Genomic DNA, 19,068 nt, shown 5'->3' on the forward strand with positions numbered 1-19,068 from the left:
CGAAGGTGGAGAAGAAAACTTCCCTCTGCAGAGTGTTGTGTAACCACTTCATGTATGGATCCAGGCAAGCAGCACACGCACACACACACACAGAGAAAAACAATGCACTTACCACGAACATATCCGCACACACCAACTGCCTCAACAATTAAGCATCATTAACACAATCCCATAGGTGTGTTTCCCAGTTAAGTGTGATGCAGCTGTACTATGCCTTTAGCCAGGCTGAGAGCCAGACATTATGGGCTTTTAGAGGACAGACATGCCCTTATGTAAGGTTTTAAACCCAGCCTTGGGCACAGCTAAGAGGAACAACAGCAGGCATCACAAAAAATGGCCTTCAGGCACAAATGAACACAGACTTAGAAGTGGACCGCTTGTCCTTCTGGGTGTGTGTGCGTGTGTGTGTGTGTGCATGCCTCTCACGATTGATGATAGGGGTTGGCAGGCTCAAGGATGTTTACACAGCTACAGACCACACTTGACTCTCTCACACACACACACACACACACACACACACACACACACACACACACACACACACACTTAATCTCACATTCAGCCACTCCAAGCGCCTGTACATAAAAAGCATATACATAAAATTCTCTCTCTTCTTCTTTTTAACATTTTGTTTTTATAATCAAAAATATCATCCAAGCATTTACAGTGTATAACAACAAATGATTCTATGCAACTGTTAACAGCCTTTACAGAAAATGAAGAAATATATCCATTTTGATCTATGTTACAAACTGGGAACAGAAAAAAAGAGAAGAGAGGGAGTTAGGCCAGGGGGTTAGGAGGCTCAAAGTGTTCAGTTAGACCCTGATAACCTCCCTGGGAAGCCCTGTAGTCCTGGCTCACATTGACAGCACACTGAGCCAATCACAGGCCAGGACAATCCCGCCCATGTGAGCTGTAACTAAATAACAATCCAGTGAATGCAGGAATCGATGCTCCTTGGTGACTCCCAGAGAGTCGTTATATCTGAAAATATTTTGCAGACAGGGAAAACAAGAGTTCAAGTTTATGAAGTCTCCGTCACCATGGTGATGTGTCAACATTTCTGTAACCATGGAGATGCTGTGTATTTACCTCTCTGCCACCTACACAGAGTCCCTGAAATGTTCATTTAGCGTTCCTCCCTGATCTGAGATCTATGCTGAAACATCTGTGCCCTCGTTCCGTCGAGTATAGTCCACCGTCTCCAATAGTTGTGGGCTTCATCCTGTCCCCTCCATGTCTCTCTACTGTCCTTCTGTGTCTCCTGTGTCGTCCCGTGTGCCTGCGGTCTCTTCCTCGTCCCAGCAGCCTCATGTAGAGTCTATGTGCTCTTGATGCCCTGGAAGCCACAGAAGTTCCAGCGTTTCTCCAGACTGGCTCCCACTCCCGTCAGCTCCTGTCTGAAGGTGCAGGGCAGCCGGGACAGCAGGGCCTCCACCTCACCAGGGTTAATCTGGACACACACACACACACACAGGCAACAATTAGACACAACACAAAGGGGAAGTCCACACGCATTAAGACAGATACATTTGCACATACTCATACGCAGAGTCTGAAAAAAAACCCATCCGACATGCGTCAAATGCCGTATGCCAAAAAACTTTGTCTTTGTTGGACAAACCAATAAAGGTCACCCACCTCACAGGACGATGACTTTTTGAGATGATAACATCTGAATGCCTCAGTTATAAACTTTGTCCCTCCTGGCCACCATACGTATGTGTATAACAGTGTGTGTGTGTGTGTCTCTGTGTACAGGGGGGTGGTGGGGCGTACGCTCCAAAAATGCTCTCTTCATGCTGAATTGATCCAGTCGTGATCCTTGATGTATAAGTGAATGAGTTTTAAATTAACACACAGAACCTGATTCTGTACACGAAACAGTATTGAAAACGGGTAGGGAGACATATTTTCTATGAATAATACATTATTTTGGGCGGTAAAAAATATTCTTGGCAGGTAAATTGTTTTTTATTTTACCAGCCCTTGGCAGGTGAGCCAAAAAGTCAATTTTGACCTCCGCTCTTCATTCCGTTTCATTTCTACTTGCACACTCACAGAGACTCACACTTCCACTATCATCACAACTCCTCACTCTCTGTTCCAGTCATACTCGCAGAACATCCACTCACAACACTCACTCCTCCAATGCAATCAGACAATCATACAGTAAGTGAATTTGAAGAAAAAGGGTGAGCCACCTGACAACGCGTAAGCCGGCTCACACACCCCGGGTGGGCTGAGAAACGTCAATCCATTGAAAGCCTTGGGTGACAGTGGAGAGCGAGATCCACTGTATAAGCCGGTGTAGACAACCCACAGTGTCTTGCATTAATAACTAGATTGTTCAAGCCCTGCTCTGATGTCAGGACGCATTAAGGTCCATCATGGAGATATGACGGGTGTGTCATCGCTGACAATGGAGCCGTGTGTGTGGAGCCGCTAGATAAGCAGAGAGGATTGGGCTTGTTGTTGGGGAGTCTAGCCAGTACTATTGACAAAACTCTGTGGGCTGTTTGATGTGTTTTTGTGGTGAGTCAGTGTGGGAACAACAGACGCACCGGCAAACTCACGCAGGTAGACACACGTGGGCGCGCACACACACACACACACATACACACACACACATATAAACAAACACACACACAAATAAACACACACACCAGACAAGAAACCCAAAAGGCGTGAGAGAAGACAGTCACGCTCTATTCTTTGCATGTGTGAGATTGTGAGAATGAGTCAGGGTGGTGACAAGCATATTCAACGAGTTGGTACAGAGAACAGTAATTTCTTTGGGCTACCTTGTGGATCTGGTAGCTACAGATTTTTTTTAAATTTTTTTTTTTACAGATGACAACAAAGTCTTCCAGTGTGTAAGGGGATGTGTAAAGTGGAGTAATCTGAAGTCTGAGGGTCGTGGATGTTGCATGTGTCTGCTGTGTGGTCAATGGGTGTCACTGCGGAGGGGTCAGTGAGATCTGCCATCTTTTTGAAGTTGGCGTTAACCTTGTGAAAGTCACATTGAGAGTTGCCTTTTTCAAAGAGCCTCCTCATGGAAGTGGCAGTAAAATGCCTCCTCACATAGATGGGGATAAAATAACCGTACTCCACCGGACAGAGTGGAAACTAAGGGGCGTCTGAGGGTGTCTGAGGACTCAGGATAGTGTTTGGCTTAAAGTGTCGGAATGAAGGATCTAGTTTTAATATGTCCCACCATCAAGGGAAATCACACTGCTAGCCAGATATAGCTAGATAGCTAGATATAGAGCTATGACATTTTAGGAGAGAAAAGGGAGAACAGGACAGTCTCCAAAGTTTAACTTTCTCCCCATCTGTTTTTAGAATATTTCAATTGTGTTACTTACAATATTTTAGGTTAATTACCTGGCTCCCAAGGACTAATTTAAATTGGTATTGCATTCTACTCCCAATAAAGGATTGACCAAATAACATTTCAGCCTTTAGTGAACTGTTAGAATACAGTGAAAATTAAAACGATCTACATTCAGGTTATTTAAAGTGCTTGGGCTTCACCTAAGGAGCTCTCCTGCAAAATGGATCCATTTTTGTGGAAGGGTTGTAAATGCATCAGGGAGTTCTGCCTGCGTCAAGGGGCTGTGTGTGTGCCAGGAGTCTCAAACTGCACAGCGGGACCCTGGCACACAGCAGGCCCATATGTCAGCCCTGTAGGGGGGACTGACAGGATGTGTGTGCATGCTTGTGTGTTTGTCTCCATGAATTTGGGGTGGCAGGGTACTGCAAGAAACTGTGTGTGCTTGCGAGCGTCAGCGCACAATCTAGAGTGATATTGGAGGCAAACTCTAGCTGTTCCACTTAAAAGAGTGGAAGTTTCAGTTTCTGTGTGCCTTTACCTTGGTGTCCAAACGCTGCAGGTAGGAACAGATGTACTCGATGCTGGCTCCAAACGGATGGACATGGAGGAACGTTGAAATGATTCCTGCGGTAGAACAAACAGGCCATGCAGAGATGTTAATTAAACTGTCAAAACATAAAGACATATCCTGGCACATAGCTCCAGCCTATGAGTTTCTGTCTTCTGTCAAACATGACATCAAACCAACATAATATTCAAGAGCCCAGTATATCTAACTCCTCCTCTTCTCCCCTGGCTGAGTGTAAAACGAGGATGCGTCGAGTGTCTTTTCCCAGACTCCCAGTACTGTTAAGAGCCTCTTGTATATTATGGCTCCAGATTAGAGGGAGTGTTTAATGACGGCTTTGATGCTGTTGTCTCTCATCAAAGCCATGTGCGACTGAAACTCTCCTCCAGCTAAACCAAACCATCTGCTGTCTATCAGCTCACTGATAGGGCCATCAAGGAGAGAGATAATCCTCCACCTCTGGTCACTAAGAGCCTTTAGAGCACCAAGGGGCCAAAAGAGGAAACAAACACATGCGCTGTTAAAGTCATGGGGCTTCAAACTGGATGAAACACTGGAGCAGGAAAACCTCCGCCGCTTAATAGACTACCAGGAAGAAAACACTACCCTAACACTCCATGTGTATGACCTGCAGGAGTTCAGTCGATACTTGAAGACAAACAGCTTGGTAGCCTGGTGCTGCTCCGCTGACAATGAAGGAGAGACTGACTTGGTGGAGTCTGAGAACGGTTGCTTGAGCTTTTACAGCTTTTACACCTAAATAAGCATCATTTTATGGTTTTGAACAACAAAACACACCGGCATCCCCAGAATGCCACTCACCAACTTTTTTCTTTGCAACTAGGCCTATGAATACTTTATAAACAATCCTGTAATTTGCTTCAATTACTTAAAAGCTAATTTATCATATCAATCACAAGACATTTGACAGAAAAATTATATAATGCTGGTTTAGCTTACAGAAACTGTAAAGATAGTTTTAAACAACACAAATAAAATCCAGATAACAACATCTAAAATAAATAAAGTCAAATGCATCTCAAATAAATAAAGTGCTACTAGCCTGCATCAACTTTAGCTCAGTCAGCGACATGAATATAACAATTTATTAGAGAAGTCCCCCTTTTGTGGAAAATAAAACATCGATGACAGATGAGCGCTGCGGTTATGGCGGTGGTCACGATAATAAAGATTAGTGGCGGTGTCATAACCGTTATTGTTTTTTACCGCGATATATAGCAATACCTGTCATTGTCCCATCCCCAATCGCAACTAACTGACTAGTAAATATCATAAAATCTACTGAAGCAAATAAGAAAACTACAACTGAATGGTATTAGTAGTTCAACATAGGGATATGTCACATTGATGCCATGGAAATGTGTCAACGTACCAACTAGCAGGGCTTCCCTCTCAGAGTGGACGGGACTGGGGGGATTCTTCTCTGGGAGACCTTCCTTCTCCTGACTGCAGGACACCACTGATGACGCTGTGGCCTCCTACACACACACACACACACACACACACACACACACACACACAGAAATAAACCTCAAACGGAATTGTTGACAGCCATTGGCACTGTTGACTCTGACTGAGGTGAAATAAACAAGCTTGAATGTATGATGATGTGTGGAATACAATCCAAATGGAAAAAAACCCCCAAAACAATCAGACACAAATAAGTGGAATAAACACATCCAACACTTCCACCACCAACAGAACAACAGGCAGAGACAAAGGGGGAAAGGATAATGAGGATAGAGAGAGCAAATTCAGCCAGAAGCTATATTTCTGATAGAAGGATGAAACACACGTCACGCACACCCACACACACAAAAAAAGTGTAAGAGGAACAAATAGAGAGGGAGAGAGAGAGGGAGACTTGGAAAGGCTAATGATCAAGTTGTTCACTAGAGATCTCTGACAGGTGGCAGAAAAAAGGAGGAATGACAGAGGAGTTTTTGTTTTGTTTGTGTTTGTTGCCCTACATAGTGTGTGTACAATTTGCGATTATGGTGTGGCATTCCTAGTGGCCTTTTCTGTTTTTTTGTTTTATCTCATTATAACACCCTATGAAGTTGCGTGTGTGTGTATGTGTGTATATGCACGCTCATGTGCAAATGTATCTGACGTTCGTGTCTTGAGGGCCACTCCAGGGTATGTATTGGTCAATACTGTGTGTGTGTGTGTGTGTGTGTGTGTGTGTGTGTGATGCTGGCATTCATCCGTGATGGGAGTCAGTTCCTTGATTTCCTAACCCAGTTATGTCTGGGTGATTTATTCAATGACAAATAAAGTCCCAGTGAATTGGATTGGCCTGTAATGATCTGTCATGTCACTGGAAGAGGTGAGAGAGGAGGAGAGGACAGACAGAGGATGAAAGAGGAAGGGAGAATGAAGAAAAAAAAAAACATTTGGAGAGGAATGGAGAGGGCTCAGCCCTTTTCCACTTACACTGGCTTGATTAGCGTTCTCCTCGCTGCCTCTATCATCTCTCTTTGACGTCTCCAGCTGCGGTACATTAGAAACATGTGAGGAAAAGGCAATGAGAAACAAGTCACCCGCTAATGTAGTCAGACGCGCATGTACTCATAAACACGCATAATCACAAAGCACAGTTTCTTTTTAGAAGAATAATGGCTGGAAAAAATGCTGATTTTGAATAAACTAAACAGAGAGCAGAGACAATCAACTCCATATGAACTGACTCATAGGTACAAAACAGTCAGATCATAAATCTGTGACAATGCACAGACTTTTTCTGAGTGTAGCCTGATTTCTGGGAAATACAAATGGAAAAAAAACTGAGAGACACTAGTTTGTCATGTTAATAATGACAACAACAAGGTTAATAGTCACAGTGACCTGCACTGACAGCTTGGTGACAGCAGGGACAGAGATGGACCAGTGAGGGTGAACTGATGGCAGATCTGTTCAACATGGCAAATCACCCCACAATAACCACTAATCTACAGAGAAACCCCCCCCTGCAAAATTGATTTCTCTTTCTCCTTTTAATGAGACTGCCTCTCATGATTCATGTGTGCACCTATGCGTGGATTAAATAACCATATTTCCCATGGATCAGTCTTGCGGGGAGACATTTCAGCGCGGCGCGACATTGTAATCAAAGTCGTCGTCGCTATTAAAGCGCGTATTGACAACTCTGTCACTCTGGAGGATCTGAAGGAAGAGGTCTGGTCCAGAATCACTAATTCACCTCTGTGTTGCATGAAACCTGTCGTCTGCTCATACAACTCTGAGCAATAACACAAGTCTGGTGCGGAAAACAAGCCATCACGCACGGAGCGGCTCTCTGCACGGTTTGAGAGCCTCATATTAGTATTATCATTATCCAATTAAATAGGTGATTGAACCTCATTTTAATGACAGCCCTCCCGCTTATCATACTGAGCCAGAAGGAACATTAACAAACATTAGCAGTGGAATACTGGGGATACGGGGACAACACCCGACGCATTAGTAAACTGACGATATGTCTAATGGAGAAAAATGACCCATGAAACTTGGCTGATTTGAAATGGTTTAATAAGATTGTAGATCCTGTGGGAACTGTACTGTTATGTAGTGTTGTGCCCTTGTAGTAATACAGCCACGAAACAATTACAGCCAATATTAGCTGGTGTTTTGTTAGAAAAACATGTCTAAATGTAAAACAGGCAAGCAGCACATTCAGACAAATGACAAATGTGGTATTGTGATTGATGACTAATGTAGCAAGACTGGCTATAGCTGGTGATGTGGCCATTCATACCAGGTGTGAGACAGCAGCATTAGTTTACATTAGTGTCATTTCTGCTACATGTAACATCTCTCTATCTGGTGAGATGTTCATACTGCTAGCAACCAGATCTCTTAGGGCGTTTTCACACCTGCGCTTTTAGTCCGGTTAAATCGGACTCTGGTTCGTTTTCCCCCTTGGTGCGATTCATTTGGGCAGGTGTGAACACAGTAATCGCACTCGGGTGCGGACCAAAACAACCGCACCGAGACCCTTTAGAAGAGGTGGTCTCGGTCCGGTCCCAAACGAACTCTGGAGCGGTTCGTTTGTGGTGGGAACGTGATCCGACCTCGATCCAACCCAACCACCAGTTGCACTCAATTTACTCTGCAAGTTTGAGCTAAACGGCTCCTGTAGCCAGGTAGCAGGTATAGCAGGTACAGCGGGTACAGCAGGTATAGCAGGTATAGCCAGGTGGCCTATAGCAGGTATAGCATTTTCAAGACGTTTCCTCAAATTGCATTCCGCATTCTGCTGGTACAGTTTTGCCTGGTATATTTCCCAGATAATTACAACAGTTATGAGCAAATGCCAACTCTGCTGTTGCTCCATGTTGTGTAGCAATGTGCACTAGTCCAGAACACAGGACCTTCTTCCTGTATTTACTTTCCTGCTCCCGCCCCAGACACATCTGACCAATAAGCGGAGTGAACGTTCTCACCTGGTTTGTAGTGATGCATTTTGGTTTGCTTGGATTTTTCTCTGTGTGAAAAGAAACCGAACCAAGGAGAAAATGCTACAAGTTTACAAACTCATCAACTGATTCGGACCAGAGCGAACAAACTATAGGTGTGAAAACGCCCTTAGTTACTGCCTGTTTGTAAATTTTACCAAACTGATTGCTTCTTGTAATGCCAATTCTGCTGTAACCATAGGATATTCAGTAATGAGAGCATGCGATTGGCCGCTGGTGGTCGATGTCACGTAAAAGTTCAGTTGCAGACAACTAGTCATTGCTGACAAACGAGGAAACAATTTGAATGTGGTGAACCTTGCTCAACATGTTTCTAGTAAGGAAATGAATGAATTTCCTCTGAATGTTTTGTTTTTCTTTGTGGAAATACACGGTTCAAGACCAGCAGCCAGACAGAATAACAGAATACACAATAACGAAACAGACTAAACAGAGTAAGAGGATGAAAAACACATGCTGTCTGGTAGAGGAGCACACACTGGTGTTTACCTGCATTTAGTTTGTATGGCAAGCTATCAATGGTAGGCCCATGAAATTTTGGATTTGAATAGCCTCTTCTTCACAGACACGTGACTAATCTCTCTCCTTGTACGGTACAGCCAACAAAGCAGCAATGTAATAGCTCTATGTATGTGACATTGATGTGATCTTGCTATTGGCAAATATAAACAATGTATCATGTTTTTTTCCCCCAACAATGCAGAGAAAATTGTTAAAGAAACTGAAGAACTCTGAAAAAACACAGCTGCTTTACTAGATACAAACGATGGCAAAAAGTCCTTGAAATGACAATTTGATAAAATGGCTGTAAAATGTTTCCTACGATACACACTGCTGTAGAATAATAAAAGCGGAATTAAGCAGAAATCATTAAATATCATTTTGGAGAGCCACTTAAAACATAAAAGCTGTAATATCTACTTTTGGAGGGAAAATTAGAAATTTAAAGAGTGTATTATACTGTGTGTTAGAAGAGAATGAATTAAGCTCCCCGAGAGGAAAATGGGAACAGTGATTCAAGTCAGAAATTAGCTGTTTCACTGCGGTGGGCCTTCTCTCCCACCATGTTTATACTATGAAAATGCTTCCAAATATACCAGTTATTTTGGGATATCTGATGAGCTTAGAAATAAGTTCTAGACAATTTCAAAGGATTATTATTTGAGTCATTTTTCTCTACCCAAAACTACATATTACAGCTACCTCATTCTCTCCGCTTTACGATGAGATATTTCTCTGATATTTTTAATGCGTTGAAACTCATTTTGAACTAATTTCTTTCTGATTAAAGTGCAAATCAGATGGGATAGTTCACTCTCAAACAGAGAGTTAACCCAGAAACAAACATTCCTATGAAATACACTCATGAACAAAATGGTCTTTGGTGGAGTCTTCCTCTTCCTCATAATACTGCTGATAGAAGTGTGTGTGTGTGTGTGTTTTCTCCAACTAACCTGTAGAGTGTGCGTGGTTTGGAGGTTCTGCAGTCCTTCCTTGAGGTTCTGGACTTGGTTCTTCAGCTGCTGTTTGTCCTCCATACTCTTCTCAAGCTCCGCCTCCCGCTGTTTTAACTCTTCCCTCATTTTCAACAGTTGCTACAAAAAGGAGAACAGTAAGCCACTAATGTTATTATGTACTAGCTGACCATTACTATGCTACCCTCATATTCAACAAATGCTCCAAACGGACATGAAGTTATTAATATTCAGCATCTAACCCTCATTATAATTAATGAACCTCAGCAGTTGCTGCAAAGGAGCAACTGCTGATTTTATGGAGTGAAAAGAGATATTGCTAGTTCTTCTAACATTTTCTACACTACCAGTCAAAAGTTTGGACACACCACATTCTTCTTTACTTTCACTATTTTCCACATTTTAGAATAATAGTAAAGACATCAAAACTATGAAATAACGCAAATGGAATTATGCAGTGACCAAAAAAGTGTTAAACAAATCAAAACTATCTTATATTTTAGATTCTTTAAAGTAGCCGCCCTTTGCCTTGATGGAAAGGCAAAGGCTTTGGAAAGAAATTCATACATAGGCATCAACTTCACTATTTATATTTGTCTGAGAAACAAATTTAAAGCAAAATGTAGTACATTCAATCAGGTGTGTCCAAACTTTTGACTGGTAGTGTATGTGTCTAACAAAGAGTAGTTTGCCAAATCTTGCAAGATAATATACCCACAAAAATTACAAATAGTCAGAAATTACAAATCATCAGAAAATTAACACTCAATGGGATGTTAGCTTTTCTTTGGGTAAAACAAGAAATGTTTTTGGCAGTGCTTTGATAATTAGTAAACTATATTTATCCTCATTTATCCTTTGAAGTTGTCTGTTGCTTAACTCTGATGAAAAGGTTCATCTCCTACTGTGTTAATTACAATACAAAGCAGCTTTGTTACTCATAGGGTTTTTTTTGTGTGCAGCACAGGAGCAACACATCCTGAGTGGTTTTATGCTAGTAGTCACGTACACTGTAATTCACAAAGAGGAAACAGGCTGGAATTACATGCTGGTAATATTTCACAGTAATTTGTGTGGCTGCGTGATACAACATGTGGACCTCGGCAGTGAGAGGTATCTAATTTTAGTATCTTCCAATTCATTTAATCCATCCAGCTAATCTTTTCATAAACACACCATGAGAGACATTATGTTGGAAAGGTAATCATTTTCTGCTGGCAAAAATGAACAGCGATGCCTTAATGGATTCTCTTCTTGTGAAGATGAATCGATCATAATTTCCATTACCCGTGACAGCTACCTAAGTGAGGACACTTGACAAATGCAAGATGGAATCGGTCCAGTAGTTCTTTAGAATTCAAAAGGTAAAATTTCAAGCTGTCTGAACAGTGCAGGGGTTGTTCTTTTGAATGTGGAAATTTCATTAGTCAACCTGAAACTAGAGATAGAGGAGATTAAGACAGCCGGTATGACAAATAAGGTTTAAAAATATCAGAACAACTTGATTAATACACTCATGCCTGTACTGAGTGAGCTTCACCTTGATTTCAAAATTGTCTCTAGCTCCTCTCCACCTCCTCATTTTTCATGTCTGTGTATACATACATACACACACAGACCCAAACACACCACAGTTGTAACAACCATAGGGGTTTGCTTAACATGGAAAGGGAAGGCTGAAGACGGCCTAAAATATTTAGGAGCAAGGGAAAAAATCCAATATCCAATACTTTCAATATTATTTTTCCTTGAATAAGTGCTCTGAAAGGGTTATAATAGCCTGGTGTTTGTTTCAAAAGGTAGCTATATGCTCTGAGAGTCATAACACACGACCCTCCGATCCCAAGTAAAACCTAACCCACTGGTGACGTTGGCGCCTAAGCCTCTCTAAAACCAGTGTAAACCTGGAAATATTATTTTCGAGCTGCTCTTTAGAAAAGAGTAACAGCTGCACCAGACAGCTGTACTATTTTACTTGCTCCCAGATAACTGTAACTGTTGGGTTTCCTTTAAAGTGCTGGCTCATGAATAAATGACAGTGGAGGCATGGAAAATTCAACAAGGTGACCTGGGCGACCTTGTTCTTAGAGAGAACTGGGTGCAGAGCAGTAAAGAAGAGGAGATTAAACTCATTGTCCGCCAGTTGATTGAAAAAAGAAGTGTCTGTATGGCTGTGTGTGTGTGTGTGTGTGTTACCTTCTGCATGCCCTGTAGAGCCTGCTGTAGGAAGCTGAGCTGCTGAGAGTGTGTGTTGTCCTCCTCGCTCCTCATTGGCTGGTTCTTGCCCTGTTCCTGTTTCAGCAGCTCCACCTCGTTCCTGTAGGCGTCCAGCTGGCAGCGCAGGGAGTCGTTCTCCTCCTTTAAGGCTTCTGCTTGGGACACACCTACAGACAGATACATGTACTTATTAGCAAATTGAGTTTATTAGGGCTTATTTTCTGTGCCACTCTGCCATTTTGGTGACTTTTTTACACTTTACACTTCATTACCAGAGATCATTAGCCAGCCTGGCCTTAGTTTCAGTGTTCTCAGGATTTAAAGTTATTCCTGACCCTGGTTAGCTTGACTTGGCCCTGCTGTGTGAAAAGTGTCTATTCCAAATTAAATATCCCTTCGGGTGAATGTCCATTTAGCAGCGAAGTTTGCAGCCGTGTTAAATTTTCTCCCTAATCATTTGAATGAGAACAGGCATGTGGATAGTGGGAAGGTGAGTGTTGAAAAATTCTAAGCGTAGCAGCAAGAGGATGTTACCAAAAGTAGAGCTCAAGTCTACTTCATGCGAATTCCAGGCGTCTGGAGCAAGCGTTAACAAACAGAACGGCAGGTGTCCGTTTGATTGATCCGCCTGTCCTACCAGAGAGAGCATTTAAGAAAAACAACTTGAATGTATTAAGAGAGCTAAGTAGCATTCAACTGAGAATATATTTAGGAAAAGCCCCTATATATCATCCATTTCTACACCCAAAATGTTCAAGCGCTGCGTTGTCAAGCAGCAGGGGGGCGTGGCCAGCGGACACTCTCTCTCTCCTGCCTCCACATCTGATGATCAAACGCCTTAGTGCAGCAGTTTGGTCTAACTGAAACCTGTGATAATCCGAGGGTCTATTGTCCAGTGCCTCTCTACTGGAGAACTGACCTGACCTATTGAGCAGAGAGGAGACAGTGGGTATTATTACAGTATAAGACCTACTCAGCTCCATAGATGTCCTGTTTTATCAGCTCTGCTCTCCTGTGGGCCTTGAGGGGAAGCTCTTTGGGAAAGTGCAATACACTGACTGGGCTGGGGAGATAAGGCCTGTCCTGTGTGTGTGTGTGTGTGTGTGTGCATGCATACGTGGCTGGCTAAGTTTTGTATGGGTGTTCATGAGTGCTGCCTGCAGTCTATCATGGAGGACCATTGGCAGCGTTAATGAACTCTTGCTATGTGTGTGTGTGTGTGTGTGTGTGCGTGTGTGTGTGTGTGTGTGTGTGTGTTCTTCTCCCAGCAGGATGGAGGTTTGAGGTGAGGAGTGTTATTGATCAGAAAGCCTCATCAACTGGATGTGAGGGGATGACCAAGTCCCTCACTGCCTGTTGCATAACATGATATCTGTCAGTGCTATCAACCTGACAGATATCATGTGTGTGCCTACGTTCACGCACACGCACACGCACACACACACACACACACACACACACACACACACACACACACACACACACACACACACACGCTGTTCTTTCGGTTTCTGTACAGCAATCACTAGTCAGAAGACACTTAGCATTGATTCACGTCTTTTAAGAGGCTGCAGTCATAACAGGCGTTTTCGGCTGAGGTGTAAACATGCCCCTTTGCTTAGAGGTTAGTTAGTAAAGGGGTGTAACAATAAGCCTGTTAACACAAATACAAAGAAGTGTCATATTAACACCTGTCACCTCAGCCAATCCTGTGACATCCAGTGAAATGACAGTTTTGTGACAGCAATACTAATTACTGATATCTAATAGGCAAGGTTGCAAAAGAGAGGAGGCTGTGCTGACGACTACATTTACATACATTTGCATGCTGATTAGAGAGGCTGTCAAATTAGCAAATGGCAGAGATCAGAATGATTAAAAAGCAAGGAGAGAGAGAGAGAAACAGAGGCGAGGGAAGGAAGCATAACAAGTAACAAGCAGAGAGTAGCGAGAGAGAGAATGAGAGGCAATCCTAAATGTTTTGGTGACTATTACTGCATGTTGCCCTGGTGACTACTCCGACTGTTACAGGTTATTGTAATGGTGGTTGAGATCAGTGGCACCGTTAGTTTTTGTTGCTTCAGCAGACACAAACAGACTCCTTTGAGCAAAAACCAGGAGTTTATGGCCCTTCAGTGGTACCCCAAACAGTCTGAAATGAGCTGGCAGCTGGCAGGCGTACACACACACACACACACACACACACAAACACACAGAGTTATATACCCATGTGCAGCTGTGCACATCCACTTGGGTGGACTAGGGTGGATGTCGTTCAGCAGTTATGTTCAACATCAACTCAATAAACCGTGCATGGTCTCAGCATCTTGATGTACTTGGAATGTGTTTTTTATTCATGTGGAGTTGTCAGATGGTCGTCAGATGCTAGCGGAATGATTAGCGGGAGTCAAACGCAGATGTCTCCCTCCGTTACTTAACACTTTCTGTGTTCATCCTCTAGGAGATCTAGATCAATCTATGACCTGCCGTTCTGAGGTGTTAAAAATGTATTTCCGTCCCTCACTGTGAATCTATGCGTGCATGTGTGTACCTGAGTCCTCAGAGTCCTTGCTGTCGGCAGCGGGGGCGTCCTCCATGTCATCGTCAGACATCTCCATCTCCTCCTCTCGTCTGATGCCCATCAGCTGCTCGTTGTGCATGTTTCTAATCTCCTGGAAAACACAACGGGATGAGTCGCGGGTCAATATCCATCAAACTGCAAACACTCATATGCGATGCACATTTCAGCAGGTCTTGCTGAGCTACAGAGCCGGATCGCTCCTAAAAGAAAACATTCTGTGATCAGCATGGCACCTATTGTTTTCATGGTTGAGGTTGTGCTTTGTGGCAGTAAAGCTGGTCTAGGCTTTAGTGGTCAGGGACACTTGAAACAGATCGAGACAGAGTGTAAATGAGTAAAGAGGAAATGGATGGTCTGGGTGCTGGAGCTTAATTTTCCCTCTGGCACAGCGATAGGGCAGATGGTAGCAGAAACACAGCCAGACACAACAGTTCTCTACTTCATCCTTCTTTTGTACTTGGGGAAAAACAGCAGATTTAATGCAGCCACAATGCACATAAGGTGTGTAACACCCATGACCACAGCCCCAGTCAAAACCGGCACAGGACCATGACTTCAGAAGGTCATGTCTGCCCCTGATACGTATCGATTCAGAACAACAAAACACAGGATGTCTCTCTGTATGTGTATCATGTTTACTGTTGTTATCCATGCTTATATCTTGATCTGCACAGCTGGAAAAACCAGCAGTAATACTGTGAAATACCAATCTTCTCTGCTTCCTCTCACCCTCACTGACAGATGGACTGACTACTACAGCGTTATTACCGGTGTGAGACCAGTAGCAGGACCAAATATGTGTGTAAGATTCAAAACGTTTTAAGGGTTTGGGATAACCCAGCTTATAGGATTGATTGTAAATTAAACCAAACTTCTTAGTCAAGGAAAAACAAAACACCTTTGTGATAAATCTAATATACTGTTAGCCTTCAGCTTTTCTTCCCCACTGGGGGCAGATGATTGGGCTGCAGTATTACACTGCATCTTCTAGCACAACAGGACTGCTCTGCAGCTAATGGAGCAAGAGAATTGAGTATAGCCAACTGTGCTGCAAAGAGACACACACTACATGCATGCCCTACACTTCCCATACACAAGTATGTCTTCACACACACACACACACCCACACACACGCACGAGCAACGCCAGTAGATAGAAGCATTACATGTGCGCTCCATCAATAAAAATTACGCAGCCACAAACTGAGAACCATTCTTAAAAAGCTAAAGGGAGTGATAGGCTGCCCAACAGTAAACAAGCTTACAACCATCTGTTAGCTGACTTTATCACCCTGAGCCCCTGGCAGAGGTCAAACAGGTAGTCCACACACACAAGCACATGCACATACACAACCATCTGGTGTGTGTGGAGCTCATATATCCACTGCACACACACACACACACACACACTCACCACATAAAAACACTGAAGCAGCGAGGCAGCTGTTGTCTGATTCTGCCTCAGAGCTGCGGCTAGTTGACTCCCCTGCTCGTTCCTCCATATTTCACCTCCAGGCCAGAGAATCACCCTGAATATACAATACGACTGAGTATGAAACTGGCTGCCTGCTTGATGATAAACTGCCTCTGGGCAAGCGTGCTTACTTACCTATGCTCTTTACAGTGGCCAGTGGGGGACGTCGATCCTCTATACAACCCCTGAGGCGAATCTCTCTGGTCCACATGCGAAATTTAATTTAAATTACATGTAAATTTAATGGAATTAATTGTAGGAGCATGATCTGTAAAATGACTAAATGCCCATTGCTAGTTTGAATCTCAAGCTGCACATGTGATCCTTTTTGACTTTTCCAGGTGGCATGAATTTATTTTTGGGAGCATAATGCAAAATGGTAGAACCCTGGTGTGTTTGACCTTACCAATGCACAGACTATTCACCGGTTTGATCCCACGTTGACTCCTGCTGGACTGATTCCCTACTGTGTGTAAACTTGCAAATTAAACCCTAGCAGAGAGCTAGAGACTCAGCTGAGGCTAATACTGAATCAAGAGCTCCACTGATTCCATCTGTCTGTCCGCCTCTCTCTCTTACACACACACACACACACACACACACACACACACACACACACACACACGCACAGTGCATCTGGTATCACTCTGAATGACAAAAAGTGTATTCTCACCAGCTAATGTGATGTTAGAGTGTAAAACGGCTTGAGAGAAAAACTAGAACAGGATGTCTGAACCAACACTTCAGACGGAAAAGGATATTTTTTCATGACAATACGTTCCTGTTATCTGACTAAGAACCTATTCATTAGCTTTACCATCAACAATATTCTCTTTTCTTTAATCTACTGGTCATGCTGCACTCCCCAGAGTATTCGGTGTGTATACCATACCGTCTACCTTATAGAAGGTAATGATGATGAGTCAGAGAAAGAATGGACAGGTATAGATCCTCCTATCTTAATAGCTCCTGCTATGTAGAGGAGAGAGAAGAGTCTCTAATGATTAGATCCCCTAAAGGTCTGAGTGACAGAGAACAACAATACAACATTAATTTTACTGACGTCACACCCATGCAGGCATTTACACAAGCATCAACAGATAAGCATGTATCATCTTAACACTCATAGATTGTGTGTGAATCACACACAATCTCACACAAGCTACTATCACTGGCATAGCATCTGAGCAGCATTCTTTAAATTAGCATTTAAAATGACTAGTGCGTGTAGTGTGTGTAAAGACACTAGTATGTTGAGTTCTCACAATCAGCTCCTGTTATTTTAGTGTGTTCATTTTACCATTTTCACGATTCTGCAGGGAATTGGAGCAACATTGGAGAAACAATTTTACTTGCCTTCCAGCACCTACCTTTAAAAGAGAAGTTTTTCATAGCATACATGTTAATTGCTGCTTCTGCTGTGTGTGTTTGTCATTGTTGTGTGTGCATGACAGAGATTAGACTGTTAATTAGAACATAAATCAGCTGTTTTCATACCGAGGTGCTGGGAAACTCCCAGAAAATGAAACTTACCGATTAGATCTGATCATATCAGCTCCCCTAGACCGAGGACTGTGCCGCACTCCAGCACCCTCCATTACATACAACACATCCTCATGCTAATTAAAGCCACCATTTGGCAGATAGAAAATAATGAGGAAATAACGGACAACAAAAATTCTGTCAGATTCGGAAATGAATACACCCTCGTGTCTCGAGATGTCCAACCTCAATTTTCCACCCAAACAAAACTAGAGATCAGTAATTTGTTCTGTCTACTGGGTGAAAACAGACAGCAAGTAATGAGAGAGTACATAGTCGTTTGACGCAAGGAGAGGAGACTTGTATAGATTTACCTGTGTTCTGGACACCCTTAGCGATGGAAAACTCACCCAGCAGCTTGTATCCCTTCACAGGGGGGGCAGAGGTGGAAGGAGGGGAGGAGGAAGAGACAGAGGCCTGGACCTAGGAACTGGCTGGATCTCACACTTAGTCCTGTAGCCTGGTTTTTATTCAAACTCCTTAGTCTGTTCACTTCTGAAGTTATCTACTTTTTAATACCTCCTGTTGTTGTTTAACCTTGTCTGTTACACTGTAGCTCGAAGGTAACTGTTCTCACTTAAGGTATTGATACAAACATCAAGAACTCAGCAGGAGGGAGATGGGTGTGCTCAAATTAAAAACAAAAGGGATAAAGCCTAATTTCCCATGATTCAAGTGAACAACAGGATAAAACGAGAGTGTACCAACCTCTGCTTGTTTGCGCCACATGTCCAGGTTCTTGCGCTGAGCTTTGGAGAAATGGTCCCATGCCTTTTGTTTGGAAGCAGCTTGGAATACAGACACAATCTGTTCAACTGTGGCAGGACGCAGGGAAGGGCCAGAGACCGTCCAGAGACAGAGAGAGAAAGAGAGACAGACAGAGGGCGGGTGGGAAGGAGCAGAGGAGTGAGAAAGTGGAGTCAACTAGGGATGTAAAGCACTGTGTATGTGTGTGTGCTGTGTGTGCTGTGTGTGTGTGTGTGTGTTTGTGTGTGTGTGCAGGCATGTTTGTGCACGCGTGTGTGTGATCTACTTACCAGCTGATGCCAATGCATCATCTTGTGATGGTTGGTCAGATCCATACACAGACCCTCATAAATCACATATACTTCCAGCATATTTAAATGTACAAAATATACTGTTTGACAGAACAGTGCGTTTTTGCACATTAACATTGCAGCCCTGCTACTACTGTTTTTTTTTTTTTTAACCTTTGTTTAACCAGGGAAGGTTTGCTGAGCATGGTCATAATAGGGGGCTGCCAAGAATAACCTCAGTCTCCTGCTGTTAGCCACTGAGCAGCTCCACTGGAGCAGTGGGCAGTTAAGTACCTGCTCAAGGACACCTCAATGAAGTTGGAGAGTGTTACTCAT

The 19,068-nt window shown here is 43.1% G+C and overlaps 1 protein-coding gene across 2 annotated transcripts in view; it reads right to left on the reverse strand.

The window, feature by feature from the left end:
• Nucleotides 1-657: 657 nt before the first annotated feature.
• The window catches only part of enox2 (ecto-NOX disulfide-thiol exchanger 2), an 82,455-nt gene continuing 64,044 nt past the window's right edge, over nucleotides 658-19,068 (reverse strand). Inside the window, exons 7-15 of one of the 2 annotated variants that reach the window (XR_011695229.1) lie at nucleotides 18,404-18,510; nucleotides 14,651-14,771; nucleotides 12,079-12,266; nucleotides 9,862-10,002; nucleotides 8,375-8,415; nucleotides 6,366-6,422; nucleotides 5,302-5,407; nucleotides 3,879-3,964; nucleotides 1,413-1,456 (exon numbers count right to left, since the gene is read on the reverse strand). Coding sequence is in view for 1 of the 2 variants with exons in the window: in XM_071520814.1 (XP_071376915.1) it covers nucleotides 1,325-1,456; nucleotides 3,879-3,964; nucleotides 5,302-5,407; nucleotides 6,366-6,422; nucleotides 9,862-10,002; nucleotides 12,079-12,266; nucleotides 14,651-14,771; nucleotides 18,404-18,510 (938 nt within the window). In the remaining variant the exon portion in view is untranslated. Of the gene's footprint in view, nucleotides 1,457-3,878; nucleotides 3,965-5,301; nucleotides 5,408-6,365; nucleotides 6,423-8,374; nucleotides 8,416-9,861; nucleotides 10,003-12,078; nucleotides 12,267-14,650; nucleotides 14,772-18,403; nucleotides 18,511-19,068 lie in introns of both variants that reach the window. The other variant, XM_071520814.1, reaches the window with a different exon arrangement.

This window comes from Centroberyx affinis, unplaced genomic scaffold, assembly GCF_046629955.1.
Source record: "Centroberyx affinis isolate AG114_WGS23_722 - 3 ecotype Tasmania unplaced genomic scaffold, CSIRO-AGI_Caff_v1 ptg000827l_1, whole genome shotgun sequence".
NCBI classification, from domain to species: Eukaryota; Metazoa; Chordata; class Actinopteri; order Beryciformes; family Berycidae; genus Centroberyx; species Centroberyx affinis.